The following is a 23,143-nucleotide window of genomic DNA, read 5'->3' on the forward strand; positions in this document are numbered from 1 at the left end:
CATTATCATGGACGCCCCTGCTTATTTCAGCAAGACAATGCCAAGCCACGTTTGACAACAGCGTGGCTTTATAGTAAAAGAGTGTGGGTACTAGACTGGGCTGCCTGTAGTCCAGACCTGTCTCCCACTGAAAATTTTGAAGCGTAAAATACGACAACAGAGACCCCGGACTGTTGAACAACTTAAGCTGTACATCAAGCAAGAATGGGAAAGAATTCCACCTGAAAAGCTTCAAAAGTGTGTCTCCTCAGTTCCCAAAGGTTTATTGAGTGTTGTTAAAAGAAAAGGTGATGTAACACAGTGGTGAACATGCCCTTTCCCAACTTCTTGGGCACGTGTTGCAGGCATGAAATTGTAACATAATTATTTGCAAAAAAAAAAAGTTTAAGAGTTTGAACATCAAATATCTTCTCTTTGTAGTGCATTCAACTGAATATGGGTTGAGAAGGATTTGCAAATCATTGTATTTTGTTTATATTTACATTTAACACAATTTCCCAACTCATATGGAAACGGGGTTTGTATATACTTGTCTATATTACTTCTTATACTACTTATTACTTATATACTGTTTGTTTATATTGTTTACATGACTTCTATATATCATTATATTGTTTACAAACTCGTGCAAGTATTTGGACACAGGAGGTTTTGAATGAATCAAATTTGTTTGTGTTTTTGTTATTTATTTTTTTTCTGGTGGGATTTGCCAAACTACACAGTGAGATTTGTGTGTTTTGATTTGACAGGAAATACTGAAGCATAAATTCCCAAATTATATACTATTAGCAAAAACAATTTTACCAATCTCATTTTTTTTACTCAAATATTTATAGTCTGATCAAGCCGATTACAAAAAAACATAAGACTGAAATTGTAATATTGCGTAAAATAAATTGTATTAAAAAGTACAATAATGAAGCTGTGATATTGTGAGGAAAAATGTTATTTTTGCCATAAATACAATGAGAAAAAACAATAATTTTACATTACGTAAAAATGAAAAATACAAAAAAAACAAGACTAAATCCATAAAATTATGAGAACTAAAGAGACAATGTGAAAGAATTAGGTCATGATATAATGTTTTTTTGAAATATCCCTGTGCTTTTGTCATGTTGTTGTTCACATTGTTATCATTACACTTCTTTATTATTGTTTTGTTTACAAACTCGTGCAAGTATTTGGACACAGGACAGAACCAGAGAGCTAAGAAAGGATTTTGAATGAATCAATTTGGCTTTTCTTTTGTTATTTTTGCACATTTGATTTTGCTCAAACATTTGTAGCTCACAAAACGGAATATGGGAAAACATGGTACTGATGCATTCTAAAAGGCCAGACAAAAACCGAATCGTGTGGAAATACACTTGATTTTTTTTGGGGGGGAGGTCAGATTTGCCTAACTAAACAGTTAACCAATCAATCAAAGTTTATGTATATAGGCTTAAATAACAAGTGTCTCAAAGGGCTGCACAAGCCACAACGTCATCCTCGGCTCAGATCCCACATCAGGGCAAGGAAAAACTCAACCCAATGGGCTACAATGAGGAACCTTGGAGGGGACCGCAACAAAAACGTAAGACTGAAATTGTAATATTGCGTAAAATAAATTACATTAAACAGTACAACAATGAAGCTGTGATATTGTGAGGGAAAATAGTATTTTTGCCAATTAATGCAATGAGAAAAAAACAATGATTTTACATTATATAAGAATGAAAATTACAAAAAACAAGACTTATGAGAACTAAAGAGACAATTTAAAAACATAAGTCATAATATGTTGTTGTTGTTTTGTTTTTTTTAAATGTGTAGTGCTTTTGTCGTGTTCATATTGTTATTATTACACTTCTATATTATTATATTGTTGACAAACTCGTGCAAGTATTTGGACACAGGACAGGAGAGCTAAGAAAGGTTTTTGAATTAATCAATTTTGCTTTTCTTTTGTTATTTTTGCTCAAACATCTGTATCATCGTTTCTTTACCGTGCACACCTCAAAACGTCCCACTGGAAAATAGAGCCAATATTTTTTTTGTCACGCAACTTGTCCAGGGTGTACGCCGCCTTCCCCCCGAATGCAGCTGAGATAGGCTCCAGCACCCCCCGCCACCCCAAAAGGGACAAGCGGTAGGAAAATGAATGGGCTTTTTTTTTTTGATACAGCTACAGTGGTACCTCGGTTTCCATATACTCCACTTTTTTTTATTATTATTATTATTATTGGGGTTGTTTTTTTAAATAACTGAAATAAAACATTGTGAGTGCTTCATTACATCTAATTCAGCGTATGGATTAGGGTTGTACTGGGATAGTATCGCGGTCTTAATGAATAGAAAAGGGTACTTTCCTCTGTTTGAAAAGTACCGGTTCACCTTTTTTTAAACGGGCATGACGACATTGCTGGTTTTGCGAGCAGAGGAGCATGTTCGGCAGCACACAATCACTGAGTACTTGTAAACAGACAGTGTGTGGAGACAGAAAAGGGAGAACGGACGCATTTTGGCTTAAAAAGTAGAGCTAAATATGAATTTATAACACTGAAACACCCTCAAGAAGAGGTGCTTTAAGACATGGCTCGTTAGCTCGCGGCTAACGTCCATCCGCAGTGTTTTAGCGACTTCTAAATCACTAATCCTCATCTCCATGGCGACAAATAAAGTACGTTTCTTACAAATATCATCCAAACATGCTTCGCTAAGCACCGTAGGATACAATAGCTCACCCCTGAATGTAAACAAATGCCATGGGTGGATCCACACCTGACATCCACTGTGATGATACCAAGCACAAGAGCGTATTTAGACGATACTACTATGATTACATCAATATTTTTTATCGCCACATTGGTCTTTATTTAAAGAAAAAATCATTATGATGACTTTGAATATGACCAATGTGTGATCCTGTAACTACTTTGTATCGGATCGATACCTAAACGTGTGATATCATCCAAAACTGGTGTAATGGATCAAACAACAGGAGAATGACGTTAGAGTGTCCGCCCTGAGATCGGTGGGTTGCGAGTTCAAACCCCGGCCGAGTCATACCAAAGACTATAAAAATGAGACTCATTATCTCACTGCTTGGCACTCAGCATCAAGGGTTGGATTTGGCTGTTAAATCACCAAAAAATAATCCCGGGCGCGGCCCCCGCTGCTGCTCACTGCTCGCAGAGAATAATTTCGCCACACCTAGTGTGTGTGTGTGTGTGTGTGTGTGTGTGTGTGCGTGTGTGACAATTATTGGTACTTTAACTTTATAAGTGATTATTACATTTTAACAGAAGTGTAGATAGAACATGTTAAAACGGGAAATAAGCAGATATTAACGGTAAATGAACAAGTGGATTAATAATCAATTTTTACAGTTTGTCCTTCATAATTTTGACAAAATAATAGGTAGATAAATGACACAATATGTTACTGCATATGTCAGCAGACTAAATAGGAGCCTTTGTTTGTTTACTTACTACTGAAAGACTTGTCCAGGGTGTTCACCGCCTTCCGTCCGAATGCAGCTGAGATAAGCCCCCGCGACCCCAAAAAGAGACAAGCGGTAGAAAATGGATGGATGGATGGATAAAAGACAAGTTGTCTTGTATGTTCACTATTTTATTTAATATGGAACAGAGCGGTCAAGCGACTCTGTTCCTCTACCACGTCAACCGGCAGGTTTCGGTGAGAAAATTGTGGCAATAAGTCGGCTCTTACCGTAAACATGAGCGGAGCTTGTGTCGTCCCCCCTGCAGCTGTCAAAGAGTCAGCTGCGACTTTTCAGAGACACTGGCGGTCACCACACCCCTCCGACTTTCAGGTATGACTATATAATCTCACTAAAACACTAGTAACACAATAAGCAGATAAGTCATTTTCCAAAATTATCCTAGTAAATGTGTCTAATAACATCTGAATCGCTCCCACTGCCCTTGTCTTTTTTTTTTCTTCTAGTCCTTCACTCTCACTATCCTCATCCACGAATCTTTCATCCTCGCTCAAATTAACGGTGAAATTGTCGCTTTCTCGCTCCGAATCGCTCTGGCTGCTGGTGGCCATGATTGTAATCAATGTGAGGATGTGAGGAGCTCCACAACCCGTGACGTCACGCCCACATCGTCTGCTACTTCCGGTACTGGCAGGGCTTTTTTATTAGCGACCAAAAGTTGCAAACTTTATCGTCGATGTTCTCTACTAAATCCTTTCAGCAAAAATATGGCAATATCGCGATATTATCAAGTATGACACATAGAATGGACCTGCTATCCCCGTTTGAATAAGAAAATCTCATTTCAGTAGGCCTTTAACTTTATAAGTGATTATTACATTTTAACAGAAGTGTAGGTAGAACATGTTAAAACGGGAAATAAGCAGATATTAACAGTAAATGAACAAGCGGATTAATAATCAATTTTTACAGGTTGTCCTTCATAATTTGGACAAAATAATAGGTAGATAAATGACACAATATGTTACTGCATTAGGAGCCTTTGTTTGTTTACGTACTACTAAAAGACTTGTCCAGGGTGTACACCGCCTTCTCTCCGAATGCAGCTGAGATAGGCTCCAGCACCCCCCCCCCCGCGACCCCAAAAAGGGACAAGCGGTAGTAAATGGATGGATGGATACATAATAGACAAGTTGTCTTGTATGTTCACTATTTTATTTCATATGGAACAGAGCGGTCAAGCGAACATGTTTCTCTACCACGTCAACCGGCAGGTTTCGGTGAGAAAATTGTGGTAATAAGTCGGCTCTTACCGTAAACATGAGCGGAGGTTGTGTCGTCCCCCCTGCAGCTGTCAAAGAGGCAGCTGCGACTTTTTCTGAGACACTGGCGGTCACCACACCCCTCCGACTTTCAGGTATGACTATATAATCTCACTGAAACACTAGTAACACAATAAGCAGATAAGGGATTTTCCATAATTATCCTAGTAAATGTGTCTAATATCTGAATCGCTCCCACTGCCCTCGTCTTTTTTTTCTTCTAGTCCTTCACTCTCCCTGTCCTCATCCATGAATCTGTCATCCTCGCTCAAATTAATGGGGAAATTGTCGCTTTCTCGATCCGAATCGCGCTAGCTGGTGGTGGCTATGATTGTAATCAATGTGAGGATGTGAAGAGCTCCACAACCCGTGACGTCACGCCCACATCGTCTGCTACTTCCGGTACTGGCAGGGCTTTTTTATTAGCGACCAAAAGTTGCAAACTTTATCGTCGATGTTCTCTACTAAATCCTTTCAGCAAAAATATGGCAATATTGCGAAATGATCAAGTATGACACATAGAATGGACCTGCTATCCCCGTTTGAATAAGAAAATCTCATTTCAGTAGGCCTTTAACTTTATAAGTGATTATTACATTTTAACAGAAGTGTAGATGGAACATGTTAAAACGGAAAATAAGCAGATATTAACAGTAAATGAACAAGTGGATTAATAATCAATTTTTACAGCTTGTCCTTCATAATTTTGACAAAATAACATGAATGACACAATATGTTACTGCATATGTCAGCAGACTAAAGTAGGAGCCTTTGTTTGTTTACTTACTACTAAAAGACAAGTCGCCCTGTGATGAGGTGGCGACTTGTCCAGGGTGTACGCCGCCTTCCGTCCAAATGCAGCTGAGATAGGCTCCAGTACCCACCCCGCGACCCCAAAAAGGGACAAGCGGTAGAAAATGGACGGATGGATGGATAAAAGACAAGTTGTCTTGTATGTTCACAATTGTATTTAAGGACAAAATAATAAACATATGTTTAATGTACCTGTGGAGAGGGGCGTGGTCCACGCATCCCCTGCGGGCGGGGTGTGTGCAGGGGCCGGCCATGAAGCAGCCAACAGGTGAGTGGATATCTCAGCTGGAACGAGTTATCTAATCACCTGTTTTTTTATTAGCAGCGCCGGAGTCGCTCCTCCGTCTCGCTTTTCAGCCGCCCCGGTCGTCCGCGTTTTACTCTCTGTTGCTTTCGCTACTCATCCACTGCTTCAGTCTCTCCAATTCCTCCTTCTCCCCTTTTAGGGCGGTATAGCTCGGTTGGTAGAGTGGCCGTGCCAGCAACTTGGGGGTTGCAGGTTCAATTCCCACTTCCGCCATACTAGTCACTGCCGTTGTGTCCTTGGGCAAGACACTTTACCCACCTGCTCCCAGTGCCACCCACACTGGTTTAAATGTAACTTAGATATTGGGTTTCACTATGTAAAGTGCTTTGAGTCACTAGAGAAAAGCGCTATATAAATATAATTCACTTCACTTCACACTTATATATTGAGAGGAGAAACATTAATTGTGTCCAAGAGCGCGATCCACTCACCTGATCTCGCCTGCGGCGTCGCTCCCTTCAAGCCCCGCCTCACCGCTCGCTCGCATTCTCCGCCTCCTTCCCGCCATCTTGGGCCGGGCTCCAGCATGCCCTGCCGCTCCGTTCCGCCTCTCCACAGTACCCTAAGATTGTTTGTTAAAATAAAGCCAATAATGCCATTTTTTGCGGTCCCCTTTATTTAGAAAAGTATCGAAAATGTATCGAAATACAGTTTGGTACCCTAGTATGGATTGAGAAAAATGACATTTTCAAAAACTCTTTCTCCATGGATTTGAGTTCTCTCTATTGGGGAGAGGAGAACCTGCCGAGGAAGAGGACAGCCTTGGACTTATTGTGCCTGATGAAGAAGAGGAAGGGGTGGTCCGCGTTAAAGTGTTCCTCCCTCATCAGCATGCAGAACGAGGCGATACCGGCGGTGGCCGCGGCGGCCTCGCTGCCCTCCTCGTTTACCTCCACGAAGGCCTTGTGGGCCACCGTGGACAAGGACAGTCTTCCCTCGCCGTTCATTCCGGAAAGGTCAGCCTTGGCGGTGCAAAACACGTTTGTCATGCCCAGTTTGGCCAGGGGTTCGTTCAGCTCGTACTCCTCCTCCAGTTTGAACTTGGGCAGGTGAACGACCACGTCGGTGTTGACGTCCATGTTGTCCCTCTTGGTCCACTGGCTCAGTTTGGTGGGAGTAAGCTCCTTTTCTAGCTGCACGGGGAGGAAAGAAGAAGGAGCACGGTGTGATTGATCCACGCAAAGACACTCTTCACTGCAAAAACTGAAATCAAGGTAAGATTCAATCTCTGAAATAAGGCTGATGTTTGCTTATTTTCTGTCTGATAAGATTATTCTTCTCACTAAGCAGATTTTATGATAGTGTTTTACTTGTTTCAAGAGTTTTGGTCCAACAAACCCCGTTTCCATATGAGTTGGGAAATTGTGTTAAATGTACAGTGGGGCAAAAAAGTATTTAGTCAGCCATCTATTGTGCAAGTTCTCCCACTTAAAATGATGACAGAGGTCTGTAATTTTCATCATAGGTACACTTCAACTGTGAGAGGCAGAATATTTAAAAAAAAATCCAGGAAATCCCATTGTAGGAATTTTAAAGAATTTATTTGTAAATTATGGTGGAAAATAAACCATTCAAAGCTCTCACTGAGGGAAGGAGGTTTTGGCTCAAAATCTCACGATACATGGCCCCATTCATTCTTTCCTTAACACAGATCAATCATTCTGTCCCCTTAGCAGAAAAACAGCCCCAAAGCATGATGTTTCCACCCCCATGCTTCACAGTAGGTATGGTGTTCTTGAGATGCAACTCAGTATTCTTCTTCCTCCAAACACGACGAGTTGAGTTTACACCAAAATGGATACATGGATGATACAGCAGAGGATTGGGAGGATGTCATGTGGTCAGATGAAACCAAAATAGAACTTTTTGGTATAAACTCAACTCGTCGTGTTTGGAGGAAGAAGAATACTGAGTTGCATCCCAAGAACACCATATCTACTGTGAAGCATGGGGGTGGAAACATCATGCTTTGGGGCTGTTTTTCTGCTAAGGGGACAGGACGATTGATCCGTGTTAAGGAAAGAATGAACAGGGCCATGTATCGTGAGATTTTGAGCCAAAACCTCCTTCCATCAGTGAGAGCTTTGAATGTTTGACCAAATACTTAATTTCCACCATAATTTACAAATAAATTCTTTAAAATTCCTACAATGTGAATTCATAGATTTTTTTTCCTCATTCTGTCTCTCACAGTTGAAGTGTACCAATGATGAAAATTACAGACCTCTGTCATCATTTTAAGTGGGAGAACTTGCACAATCGGTGGCTGACTAAATACTTTTTTGCCCCACTGTAAATATAAACAGAATACAATGATTTGCAAATAATTTTCAACTCATATTCAGTTGAATATGCTACAAAGACAACATATTTGATGTTCAAACTGATAAACATTTTTTTTTTTTTTTGCAAATAATCATTAACTTTATAATTTGATGCCAGTAACCCGGGACAAAAACGTTGGGAAAGGTGGCAATAAATACTGATAAAGTTGAGGAATGCTCATCAAACACCTATTTGGAACATCTAACAGGTGTGCAGGCTAATTGGGAACAGGTGGGTGCCATGATTGGGTATAAAAACAGCTTCCCAAAAATTGCTCAGTCTTTCACAAGAAAGGATGGGGCGAGGTACACCCCTTTGTCCAGAACAGTGTGAGCAAATAGTCAAACAGTTTAAGAACAACGTTTCTCAAAGTGCAATTGCAAGAAATTTTGGGATTTCAACATCTACAGTCCATAATATCATCAAAAGGTTCAGAGAATCTGGAGAAAGCACTCCACATAAGTGGCATGGCCTGAAACCAACAATGAATGACCGTGACCTTCGATCCCTCAGACGGCACTGTATCAAAAACCAACATCAACCTCTGAAGGATATCACCACATGGGCTCAGGAACACTTCAGAAAACCACTCTCACTAAATACAGTTTGTTGCTACATCTGTAAGTGCAAGTTAAAGCTCTACTATGCAAAGCCAAAGCCATTTATCAACAACATCCAGAAATGCCGCCGGCTTCTCTGAGCCCGAGATCATCTAAGATGGACTGATGCAAGTGTTCTGTGGTTTGACGAGTCCACATTTCAAATTGTTTGTGGAAATATTCGACATCGTGTCATCCGGACCACAGGGGAAGCGAACCATCCAGACTGTTATCGACGCAAAGTTCAAAAGTCAGCATCTGTGATGGTATGGGGGTGCATTAGTGCCCAAGGCATGGGTAACTTACACATCTGTGAAGGCACCATTAATGCTGAAAAGGTACATACAGGTTTTGGAACAACATATGCTGCCATCCAAGCGCCGTCTTTTTTATGGACGCCCCTGCTTATTTCAGCAAGACAATGCCAAGCCACATTCAGCACGTTTTACAACAGCGTGGCTTTGTAAAAAAAGAGTGCGGGTATATTGAGTTTGTATATTGAGTAAAACATGCTCGAAACTAGAATGTCAACAGTTGTAAAGCTGTGTCATCCGCACTCACAAGTAGAGATGTCCGATAATATCGGACGTAATTGTCCAACGGTTTAAAAACAAAATTTGTCAACCAGCTATTGCAAGGAATTTAGGGATTTCACCATCGACGGTCCGTAATATCATCAAAACTAAAGATGTCCGATAATATCGGGCTGCCGATGTTATCGGCCGATAAATGTTTTAAAATGTAATATCGTAAATTATCTGTATCGGTTTTAAAAGGTAAAATTTATGACATTTTAAAACGCCGCCGTACGGAGTGGTACACGGACGTAGGGAGAAACACAGAGCGCCAATAAACCTTAAAGGCATTACCTTTGCGTGCCGGCCCAGTCACTTAATATCTACGGCTTTTCACACACAGAAGAGAATGCAATGCATACTTGGTCAACAGCCATACAGGTCACACTGAGGGTGGGCGTATAAACAACTTGAACACTGTTACAAATATGCGCCACACTGTGAACCTGTCAGGGCGTGGACTATGATGCAGTTTCCTGCGTGGATTGTTTTCCCGAGATGCAAAAGAACTGGCATGAAGGTGAACACATGATTTAATTCTTACTCTGAAAAGTGTAAACAAAAGGCGCGCACGAGACGGAGACACAAACAAAAAAAACGTCAACACAAACGGAACTGTGGTCATAAAACAAAAGTGTCAAAATAAGAATTAGCATGTCACTAAACATGAAGTACACGTTTGTGTACTTATGGACTAAGTACATCATATCAAAAGATGTTTTTATTCTAATTAGAGTACAATAAGCCAAAATAGCTAAGAGAAATAAAAACAGCATGTAAACAAACATCTTGGGCCTTAAGAGGTTAATGCGCCTTATATATGAAAAAAGATCAAAAATAGACTATTCATCGGCAGTGCGCCTTGTAATCCAGTGCGCCTTATGGTCCGAAAATTACGGTAACCTAATAAGTTTTAACGAGATCATCTGAGCATGAAGGTCATTGTTGTAGTGTTGTGTACCTTCAGCAGCGGGTCAGAACCATCAGTAGACTCTTCCGGAAGCAGGATGACCATGCTGAGCTCATCACCTTTGTATGGCATCTCTAGGATCTGCAGACCCAGCTCAGGGATGTAGTTGTACGGAAGTTTCTCCTTCAGATACATCATTTGCACCTTCGTGGTCACGTTCTGACAAATATAAAAACCCCGACGTAAGAGTCATTGCCTCATAACAAACCATCTGCGGCAGATCATTTTTTTTTCCACCTGATTGACTTTAAAAGGCTGTTCACAGGTGTTGCCTGGGTTGAACATGTGCTTCCAGTTGCCTTTGAAGTAGATGGCGTTGACAAGAGCTAATCTTGTCGTTGGGCTGAGAGTTCCTGGCTTCAGGAGATCTTTAATCTTATCTGACAACAATGCACAAAACAAAGAAAGAGGTCAATGTTATATTTTGGGTTTAGGCAACGGCCGCTAGACTAGTTCGGACCAATCTAAGTCTTTGAGCACTCCAGTTGTGATCGATTGAACGCCCTGAAACATTCATAGACATTATGTTCTTATACAGCACTTAGCTGTACATGTTTTGTGCGACACTAAAACGGGTTCATCCTCCATATATTGATGCTCAAAAATATACAGTTCTGGATCGTCATTTGTCCCAAAGTTGCTTTTGCTGGCTCTTATGAAGTCTCCCATGATTAGTATTAGTTGTTGCATGAAATAGCGAACGCTGTGATGCGTTTGTGAAATGAATGCAAGTTATTATGAATGTGCCTCTTGCTACATTACATACTGTATATACTCACAAAATGTATATAAAACGTTGATGGAGGTTTTTGGATGTTTTCAGAGCACTTTATAGCCGAAATAGTACAGACCCCATTAGAGCCTCTGTTAGCCACCTCTTCTTAGCTTTTATTTACGCTTTACAATGCATAAAAAAAAAGTAAATTCCAGGGTTCGAGTTCAACCACGGCAACCAGCGTAATGCCGTAAAAAAAAATTGACAGGCATCAACGGCAAGAGCATGCCGTGACCGCCCCTGACTTTTTACTTATTAATGGGCATTTGTAAAGGTATTTTTTTCGTCGAATAAATTCATAAAAAAAAAAACGAAATTACTTTTTTTCTTACATTTTCAACTGTTTAAGACATTGCATAATTAACGTCATTGGCATAAACATGGGCGTTTTGGGCGTAAGAGGACACTATGCCCATTTTATATATATATATATATATAAGCCCAATATATATATATATATATATATATATATATATATATATATATATATATATATATATATATATATATGCATTCAATAATGCTTTGGAGCCCCTGCCTCGAAAGAAAAAAATAAAATTTGAGCCGTCCTTTAAGGCAACTATTACCTTGCCCTTTCAAAGTTCAAATTTGAGACCTGAAAGACATGTGTGCTTGTGTCACATTAGTATTGTGAATGATAGGCAAAACTCCCCCAAAATTGCAATTCCCCTTTAAGGACCATTAAAAACATGTCGCAAATATTAGAGACATTTCAAATTAGAGAGTGTAGGGCTGTCCTGGACTAAAGGTGTTCATAGTTAATGGTTTAGGATAAATAAACAGATGATTATAATGTTGTATTGCAGTGGTCCCTAACCACCGGTCTAGGGACCGGTACCAGTCCGTGGTGCCTTCCAACTCGATTGTAGCTGAGATAGGCGCCAGCGCCCCCCGTAACCTCAAAAGGGAATAAGCGGTAGAAAATGGATGGATGGATGATTAAGATTTATTTTCAGAAAATATTTATTTTATTCTGTCAGTTTTGTTATTTTGCATTAAAAAAATAACGATTGACCAAATGTGGTGTTCTTTTAATTAAATTACTCCAAAACCAGTGAAGTTGGCATGTTGTGTAAATAGTAAATAAAAACAGAAAACAATTATTTGCCAATCCTTTTCAACCTATATTGAATTGAATGGACTGCAAAAACGATATATTTAATGTTTGAACTAGACAACGTTATTTTTTGCATTTTTAGCTCATTTGGAATTTGATGCCTGCAACATGTTTAAAAAAAACTGGCACAACTGGCAAAAAAGACTGACAAAGTTAAGGAATGCTCATCAAACAATTATTTGGAACATCCCACAGGGGAACAGGCTAATTGGGAACAGGTGGGTGCCATGATTTTGTATAAAAGCAGCTTCCATTAAATGCTCAGTCATTCACAAACAGGGATGAGGCGAGGGTCACCACTTTGTCAACAAATGCGTGAGCAAATTGTCCAACAAATAAATAACAACATTTCTCAACGAGCTATTGCAAGGAATTTAGAGACTTCACAATCTACGGTCCGTAATATCATCAAAATGTTCAGAGAATCTGGAGAAATCACTGCACGTAAGCGATTATATCACAGACCTTCGATCCCTTAGGCGGTACTGCATCAAAAAGCGACATCAGTGGGTAACTTACACATCTGTAAAGGCACCATTAACGCTGAAAGTTAAATACAGGTTTTGGAGCAACATATGTTGCCATCCAAGCAACGTCTTTTTCATGGACGCCCCTGCTTATTTCAGCAAGACAATGCCAAGCCACATGTTACAACAGCGTGGCTTTTTAGTAAAAGAGTGTGGGTACTAGACTGGCCTGCCTGTAGTCCAGACCTGTCTCCCGTAGAAAATGTGTGGCGCATTATGAAGCCTAAAATACCACAACAGATACTGTTGAACAACTTAAAATATACATCAAGCAACAATGGGAAATAATTCCACCTGAAAAGCTTCAAAAATTGGTCTCCTCAGTTCCCAAACGTTTACTGAATGTTGTTTAAAGGCCTACTGAAACCGACCACGCAGTCTGATAGTTTATATATCAATGATGAAATATTAACATTGCAACACATGCCAATACGGCCTTTTTAGTTTACTAAATTGCAATTTTAAATTTCCCGCGAAGTGTCGTGTTGAAAACGTCGCAGTATGATGACGCGTGCTTTTGATGTCACCGGTTGTAGCGGACACTATTTTCCAGCCCGATCCAAGCTATAAGTAGTCTGCTCTAATCCCATAATTACACAGTATTCTGGACATCTGTGTTGCTGAATCTTTCGCAATTTGTTCAATTAATAATGGAGAAGTCAAAGTAGAAAAATGGAGGTGGGAAGCTTTTAGCCTTTAGCCACACAAACACAGCCGGTGTTTCCTTGTTTCCATTCCCGGAGGTGAAGCTTTACTATGGATCAGAGCGGTCAAGCGAACATGGATCCCGACTACATGTCAACTGGCAGTTTTCGGTGAGAAAATTGTGGTAATAAGTCGGCTCTTACCGGAGATCAGCAGAGCTTCTGTCCGGCTGCAGCTTCGTGACTTCCCTCAAAGACTTTGGCGTCAACACACCCGTGGCCACACCCCTCCAACTTTCAGGTACTATTTAACTCACTAAAACACTAGCAACACAATAAGCAGATAAGGGATTTTCCAGAATTATCCGAGTAAATGTGTCAAAAAACATCTGAATCGCTCTCACTGCAATCGCCTTTTTTTTTCTTCTAGTCCTTCACTCTAAATTTCCTCATCCACGAATCTTTCATCCTCGCTCAAATTATTGGGCAAATTGTCGCTTTTTCGGTCCGAATAGCTCTAGCTGCTGCTGGCTATGATTATAAACAATGTGAGGAGCCCCACAACCCGTGACGTCACACGCACATCGTCTGCTACTTCCGGTACAGGCAAGACTTTTTTTATCAGCGACCAAAAGTTGCAAACTTTATCGTCGATGTTCTCTACTAAATCCTTTCAGCAAAAATATGGCAATACCCCAAAATGATCAAGTATGACACATAGAATGGACCTGCTATCCCCGTTTAAATAAGAAAATCTCATTTCAGGAGGCCTTTAAAGGAAAGGCCATGTAACACAGTGGTAAAAATGCACATGTGCCAACTTTTTTGCAATGTGTTGCTGCCATTAAATTCTAAGTTAATGACTATTTGCAAAAAAAAAAAATATTTCTCAGTTTGAATATTAAATATCTTGTCTTTGCAGTCTATTCAATTGAATATAAGTTGAAAAGGATTTCAGAATCATTGTATTCTGTATTTTATTTAGGATTTACACAACGTGCCAACTTCACTGGTTTTGGGTTTTGTACATTCAGCCATCAGTCAAATACCCTAAGTGTGAGTGTTGATTATTTTTCAAAACTCACTTTCCGTCTGCTGCTCCACCCAGCTGTTAATCTCTGCTCGACAAGCCTCCGAATCCCCGATGAAATCCACGGGCTTCAGGTCTGCCTTGTAGTACTTGAGTGTGGCATCAAGGAACTCCTGCGAAACCAATAATTGCTGGTGAGTTGAATTTCCTCGTTGACTTTATGCTGAAAACTCACAGCGATGAATTTTGATGTCTTTTCTCCATAAAGACGGTTGGCCACTTTCAGGATGTACGTTGCAGATGGCGAATTGATGTCCTCGTTGAGTGTCTGGAAGTCCGCGTGGATGCCCTCGCCGGACCTGAAGGACAGGGCCTAGGGGAAGATTTCAGAGGAGGGACTTTTATAAATCGTGTCACAAACAGGGAAAAGGGAAAAGCAAAAGTTTGGTTGATCTGCAGTACAGTCAATTATTCGCTCAGATCACATGCAAATATTAGGCATACCAATATAGATGCACAAGAACACAATTTTATACTAACTTATAATATTCCCAGCATGCTTTGCAGGTTGCACCAAGACGGCTTTACAATATTATGCAAATTGAAAGCACAGAATGGCGGATTTTCCCATGAATGCAAAAGATAATATCTCTAAATCTCAAACTATGCAGGAATCAACAACAGTGCAACTGAAAAATGAGCCCTTTGGCAGGCATCGTGATGCGAGTGGTGCTCTTCCTGGATGCAGATCGGGCTCAGACACAGCGTACAGGTAAGAAATAATGATTTATTAAAACTACAAAACAGACTAAGAACAGATACAACTTGAACTTGGCACTTCTTCCACTCCCGTCCTTGCACGCTACACCGCTACAACGAAGATGACGGGGAGGCACGTAAATAAGACCGCCCACAAAACGGCGCATCCTGAAGCGACTGTCGGAAAGTGGCTGAAAGATGATCTATAAAACATCATCTACGCAACATTTTGAGCAAAGAACCACCATTACATGTTATGTAGACCACAAGGAAGTGTTTTACGTTCAGAAAAAAAATAACAATATGACTTCTTTAATCCGATGCGCCTTATAAATCGAAAATAGACCATTAATCGGTCGGTGCGCCCTATGGTCCGAAAAATACGGTACATTTTAATTTGGTGTTTAGTCATTTGAGATATAGTTGCAGTTTACCTGTTCCATCTGTGCAGCCGTGTCGCCCCTGGCTCCCAGGTAGACCATGGCCAGCGCTGAGCTGATGCTGAAGGGAGAGACAAAGACGTTCCCGGTGGGGTTTGTTTGACTCAGAGTGCGGAACAACTCCAGAGCAAAAGTGGTGTTGGAGACGCTGATGGCGGCCATTGTTGATGGTGAGGGATTCTCCTGTAACGAGCAAGGTGGGGTTTAAAACAATATTCTTCTATGCTGTTTTGCAAAAACTCCAAAACTGAATTTTCTGTTGACAGTGTAGCGCGATTAAATGACATTTTAATTAACTAATAAGATCACAATTGGAAAGTCAAGTAATCTAGGCTGTCAGACACCCTTAAAGTGTAGGAGTTATCTATATAGGGCCAAGTGGCAAAAACAAATGAAAAGGTTTGGTGGACAAATTGAGACAAAGGAGTGGCATAAAGCACGTCTCACTGTGGCGGGATCAAGGAAAGTTGTCTATGTAAACCAGGGGTGTCCAAAGTGCGGCCCACAGCTCATTTTTTAACGGCCCCAAGGCACATTGTAAAAATACTTAAAAAAAAAAAAAAACATAAAAAGTGTTATAAAAGAGCCAACAGGTGAAATGTAACAAGAAAATGTTGCAATTTTGACTCTAATAACACAAAGCTGCCATTCAGGCTGTTTCTTTCTTTAAAAAATAATAATGAATCAAAATCAATGGCATTATTTATTCAAGGCTCCAATAACGTCACATTAAATTCCACTTTGAGATATTCTTTGGGGAAAATGTTGCATATTTTGTGTTTGCTCTGTAAAAAAGTAAGCTGTTTTTTTTAATTTGCTTTAAAAAGGGCCTAAAACAAACAAACAAAAAACATAAACAATAAAACTTATCTGAATTTTATCTGGAGGTCATTGTGTTAAAAGTAAACAGTTAATAAAATGTATACATTTATTTTTTTAACACTTTAATGAGCAGGACCCTTTTGGATCCCCAATAATTGCTGTGTAATTAGTTTTTGAGTGTTGTTGCTAAATAAATAACAATAATTAGGAATTAAAATCAATGTTGTTATGAGTTATTGACCTTTTTAAGGCTCCAATTATTATATAATGTCAAATATTCCACTTAAAAATTTTATTGGGTGAAAATATTACATATTTTGTGGGGGTTTTCTTCATTAAAAAACAGGATTTTCTTTGACAAAAAGAGCATACAACTTAAATCTTTAATAACGTTATATTTACAGATATTTTAAGTGCACTACGTATGATAAATGCAACATTATTAATATTGCTACTACGGATAATTTTCATCTTTACTCCTTAAAACTCCTGTAATATGGGCTTTTTAAACATAAGATCATTGTCACCCAAAACGTTATTAGTTAATGAAGTAATTAGAGACAACAATCTTAACGTCATCGGTCTCAGTGAAACCTGGGGTAATCCAGACAATTTTTGGGCGCTAAATGAGGCATCTCCTAACTATTCGAATGCGCATATTGCCCGTCCCCTTAAAAGGGGTGGTGGGGTCACACTAATATACAACGAAATCTTTAACCTTAGTCCTAACCTAACCTAAGATAAGATATACCTAATGTTGATCTAGAAATTTAAACCTTGAATAATAATAAAAATAATAATACTGAATAATGACACATTTTTTTTATATTTTTTTGACCAAAACCTTTTAGGGTCCCCAAAATCAAGCCTGAGTGGAGGCCCAAATGTATATTTTTTGTACATATATTGTATCGGTTTTTAACATAAGAAATATCAACATGGCCCCCGCTTGCTTTGAGTTTTCAGTCTGCGGCCCTCAGTGACAAAAAGTTGGACACCCCTGATGTAAACAAACTACGGTGCGTTCAAGGACTTCCGAAATGAGTAGGACAAAAAATCGCGCACCAAATTTTCTCATCAGTGAAGCATGTTTAATGTAAACAGTGGGATTTCTAACAATTAGGAAAGTTTGTGTCATGTTTGCCCTCATACAGAAATATTAAAACAACAAATATATATGTTTTTCCCTCATTTTTTATATTGCCAACCCCCGCCTTAACTATTGCAAAACGGGATAAATCCTGCACTGCCTCTAATGTTCAGCTTTGTCTCGCCCGCCTTTTTTCAGCCATACGAGGGCGCTGTTGTTCTACTTTTCTTCTAACAGTGCTGCTAGTTTTTAGTTCAAAACTGCGTTGGAATGTATACTATACAGTTTTGGTAACAGTAGATAATAAACGGCAGGTTGTGGTGGGCTTCATCAAATTTATTGACGGAAGTTGACCGTTTAAACCAACAATCTACCAACGTAATTTACCCGGAAATAAGGTTCACTATGTTTAGTGGAGTGGGCTTTTCTATGTCGATTCACAAACACGACTCGAATCCCATACGGCTCTTTGGATGCTGTTTTTACTTGAAATTGTTTATGACTAAATGCATTTGTTTGAATAAAAATTATAATTATTACACATTTTCATCAATGTCGCGCGGCTTTAACAGAAAAACGGACGAGTTTAATACAAAAACAGTAAAGAACCGAATCGTTGACTTTTAAAAGTCTGATCGTTTTTAAACGACCCCTCACTCTAAAGGTAAGCACCAGCTGTTGTCATTTACCTTCTCATTCGTGCGATATTTTGACCAAACTTGTCAATAATGTCACTTTACCTGTTCGACGTCCTCGTAGACCGCTACTGCCACTTTGTTCACACGATAAGAAGCCGACCAAGTTCCGTTGGAGTCCCCCCCACCCTCAATGGCTCCGAAGCGTCCAGAGGTTGAGTGACGATGACGTCACTGCGCTCGTTTAAGTTCTGCAATCGCTGCGCATCGCGCGTGGGTGTGACTCACGGCGGGGAAATTAATCACTGCCATCTATACAAGAAACTCCAACAATATTATTTGAGGTCATTTGAGTTGCTGAGTTTATTTTCATTTCCAATAGAGATGAGATTCATGGCTCTTCAAAAAGAAGCCGGGTGTTGTGGAGCCGATACAATAAAAGAGCCGTTCAAAAAACTGGCTTGTTATTTATTTATTTGAAATGGAACAATGCATATTCATCAACAGAGAGCAACAATGTAAATATGCCGGAGTTAGCGCAATAGCTAATTTTCATCAGTTGTCCTTATAGTTATTGTTATTATAGTCTAAGTCTTTTATTTGTTGTTGCAGCAAAACAATCACTAGTAATCGTCTTTAGAGAGGATGTGGATCAGAATAATTAAAATGTACACAAATATGATCATATTAGAAATAATTATACTGAAATATTGTTTTTACTTTAAATATTCCTTAAACATGCTTTGACTGGTTAGAATTGTCCCCAACCTGGAAAAAAACATTTTGCTGATACAGATAAAAATACAACAATAAGAATAAAATGTATTTGTTTAAAAGTCTAAATAAAATTTGAATAAAAATTAGGACAAAATAATATATGTTTGTAAATATATATATATATATATATATATACACACACATACATCTATACATATATGTACACACACATATATATAATATACTGTATATATATATATATATATATATATATATATATATACACACACACATACATCTATACATATATGTACACACACATATATATAATATACTGTATATATATACATATACATAATATACTGTGTATATCAATCAATCAATATAATCTATATATATATATATACATACACACATATATATATATATATATATATACATACACACATATATATACACACACACACAAACATATATTTATATACACACGCACACACACACATATATATATACACACACATACATACATATATACACATACATATATATATATAAAAAAATATATATATACACACACACATTTATATATATACACACAAACACATATATATACACACACACACATATATGTAAATATATATGTAAATATATATATATATATAATGTGACTTTATGAGTGTTATACCATGTTTAGACGGCTCTAATAATGCCAAAAACTATTTAGAAAGTCATAAATAGATTTGTTTTATGCTCTGGTATTGCCTGGAACCAAGTGGCCGTGAGAAACGGGGGACTGTTAATGAACCAAGCTGAATTTTTATGACCACCTGTATATTAGTAAGACTCAAAGGTGGGGTGCAAAGGAGATAAGGACGTACAGGAGGAGCCTTAAGTAAAGTACACAATCAAGTTTTATTCCTCACTGCTATGCTTATCCATCGGTTTGTTGAACAATAAGTGTGATGGTCTGACTCATGTCTTGATCCACTTAGATCTTGGATAATCCAACTGTGGTACGTGTACATGGTACGCTAAATATTTAATTCAATATTGGTGTACACTGTTTTATTTGTCTATATTTAAACAGTGTTACTGTTCAAACAGTGTGTAATGTTACAATAGACTTGCCAAGTACAACATTTGCCTTGTCTTTAATGACTACTTAGGCCTACTGTGCTACTGGGTTTTAATGTTGGTACACGGGGGAGCCAAGTGTTTTCTGAGGTGGTAAAAAAGTTGAAGGGCCACTTCATTGGATAATTCTGAATGAGCAAAACTCGTTCCGCTTATCCTGTTCATACATGTATGTACAGTTCATACAGAGTTACACAGGTCAGTTGGCAGAAAGAACCCTTTTGCAAAGACTAGTCATTGTTTGTCGAGCAAGGTGTGTCTCTGTGCGTGTCGACATGCAAATATACTGCATCGCCTTGGCAACCGTGATAAAGGCTTCTGATTTATGGCAACCTGATTTAAGGCTCGGTCATGCAAGGCTCCGTTCAGGTCTGTTGTATAAACAGGGCGTCCATCATCACGGTCAGGTTATAAAGTACGGCTCGCAAAATGCTACATATAAATTTTAATAGGGGTGGAACGGTTCACTAAGTCCACAGTTCGAGTCTGTAACTCTTGTTGTTGGTTATTGTTGTTCTTTTCAACATCCCAGAATACCATATATCTATACATATATATATATATACATACAAACACATAAATTATATATACAAATACATATATACACATTCATACACATATATACATAAATACATATACACATATATATATATGTATATATATATATATACATACATACACACATACATACATGTATATATATACATACACACACATATATATATATATATATATATATATATATATATACACACATACATATATATACACACACACCTACATACACATAAATATACACACACACACACGCCAAAAGTTAGAGCACACTATCAATACGTTTTCATGACTATTTACATTGTAGATTGTCACTGAAGGCATCACAACCATGAATGAAAACATGTGGAGTTACAGTATGTACTTAACAAAAACTAGGTGAAGTAACGGAAACCATGTTTTATATTGTAGTTTCTTCAAAAAATAGCCACCCTTTGCTCGAATTACTGCTTTGCACACTTGGCATTCTCTCGATGAACTTAAAGAGGTGCTGGAACACCTCAGGAATACCTCAGAAAACCACTGTCAGAAACTATAGTTGGTCACTACATCTGTAAGCGTAAGTTAAAACTCTACTATGCAAAGCTAAAAAGCCATTTGTCAACAACACCCAGAAACGCCGCCGGCTTCGCTGTGCCCTGAGCTCATCCAAGATGGACTGATGCAAAGTGGAAAAAGTGTTCCATGATCTGACAAGTCCACATTTCAAATTATTTTTGTAAACTGAGGACATCATGTCCTCCTGACCAAAGCGGAAAAGAACCATCCGGATTGTTATAGGCGCAAAGTTGAAAAGCAAGCATATGTGATGGTATGGGGGTGTATTAGTGCCCAAGGCATGGGTAACTTACACATCTGTGGAGGCACCATTAATGCTGAATGGTCCATACAGGTTTTGGAGCAACATATGCAACATTATCATGGACGGCCCTGCTTATTTCAGCAAGACAATGCCAAGCCACGTGTTACAACAGCTTGGCTTCGTAGTAAAATAGTGCGGGTACTAGACTGGCCTGCCTGTAGTCCAGACCCGCCTCCGATAGAAAATGTGTGGCGCATTATGAAGCCTAAAATACCACAACAGAGACCCCGGACTGTTGAACAACTTAAGCTGTACATCAAACAAGAATGGGAAAGAATTCCACCTGAAAAGCTATAAAAATTGGTCTCCTCAGTTCCCAAATGTTTACTGAGTGTTGTTAAAAGTAAAGGCCATGTAACACAGTGGTAAAAATGCACCTGTGCCAATTTGTTTGCCATTAAATTCTAAGTGTATGATTATTTGCCAAAAAATATCTATACTGTCTTTGCAGTCTATTCAATTGAATATAAGTCGAAAAGGATTTGAAAATCATTGTATTCTGTTTTTATTTACCATTTACACGACGTGCCAACTTAACTGGTTTTGGACTGCTTCAATCCTGTCGGCATCAAGATACTCGACTCACAGAAGTCCTTCTTATCGTCCTCTCCCTCACACGCCTTGCTACTGTAAACATGAACTCTGACACACCAAAAAAGGACCAGATTGCAGGATTACGAAAGGCAGGCGTGAAAAAGGTATGAAGCACTCGTCAACTTCCAAGTACAGACGTAGCTCAAATAATTTAAGTGCACATTTTTTTATTTATTTAATTTTGCCCATCGTTCACAATCACTACGAGGGACAAGAAGACAGATGTTTTTTCCCCCGCCTTATATCATATAAAAATCGGCTCGATGTCGGGAGCAATCAATTCCATCTCTAAAAAAATGCATTCAAAAACCCGTCACCAATACTTCATTTATGTTCCGTAACTTGTGCAAATACCAAGCTGTCAAGACATCGTTATTGTAAGAACGCGGAACTATTTTTGTAGCGTAATAATAATTATAATAGATTTTACTTGTAAAAAAGCACTTTATGTTGAGCAAACAACCTCAAAGTACCACAATGTAAAAAATAGTAAAAATAATAATAAAAATAAAATATATAACTAGAAACAGCTCAATAGCTAGAACCAGCATGCATGTTTATAAAAAGGTTTTTTTTTAAAAGATGGGTTTTTAAGCCTTTTTAAAAAGCATTCACAGTCTGAGGTGCCCTCAGGTGGTCTGGGAGAGCGTTCCACAGAGTGGGAGCAGAAAGCCCGGTCTCCCATAGTTCGTAGCTTTGTCCGTGGAGGTTGGAGGAGGTTAGCCTGTTTGGAGCATAGGTGTCCTGTGGAGGATTTGGGGGTGAGCAGTTCTTTGAGGTAGAGGGGGGCATTTCCATGAAGGCACTGGTGGGTTAGTAGGGAGATTTTGAATTCAATCCTGAGTGGAACAGGAAGCCAATGAAGGGATTTGAGAGTTGGTGTGATGTGGTCAGCGTAGTAACACATCAACGTGCTACGGTGTCGGCCGTAAACCTTAACTACGGCAAGAGATAAGCAAGCTTGTACAACAACCCGGAACGCCTTTTGAGTTTGTAACGCACAGCAATGCGATCCAACACCAATTTGTACTGACTGAAACACAAGAAAATCATATTACACTA

General features: G+C 38.9%; 1 protein-coding gene across 1 annotated transcript; it reads right to left on the reverse strand.

Moving 5' to 3' along the window:
- Positions 1 to 6,559: 6,559 nt before the first annotated feature.
- Positions 6,560 to 22,133, reverse strand: serpinb1 (serpin peptidase inhibitor, clade B (ovalbumin), member 1). The gene is made up of 7 exons (XM_061887971.1): positions 22,001 to 22,133; positions 15,667 to 15,855; positions 14,709 to 14,846; positions 14,529 to 14,646; positions 10,597 to 10,739; positions 10,351 to 10,518; positions 6,560 to 7,023 (listed from the first exon to the last, which is right to left on the reverse strand). The coding sequence occupies exons 1-7, from the start codon at positions 22,001 to 22,003 to the stop codon at positions 6,613 to 6,615; spliced, it is 1,170 nt and encodes a 389-aa protein (XP_061743955.1). The 5' UTR covers positions 22,004 to 22,133; the 3' UTR covers positions 6,560 to 6,612.
- Between the last annotated feature and the right edge of the window lie 1,010 nt (positions 22,134 to 23,143).

This window comes from Nerophis ophidion, linkage group LG26 (genome assembly GCF_033978795.1).
Source record: "Nerophis ophidion isolate RoL-2023_Sa linkage group LG26, RoL_Noph_v1.0, whole genome shotgun sequence".
NCBI classification, from domain to species: domain Eukaryota; kingdom Metazoa; phylum Chordata; class Actinopteri; order Syngnathiformes; family Syngnathidae; genus Nerophis; species Nerophis ophidion.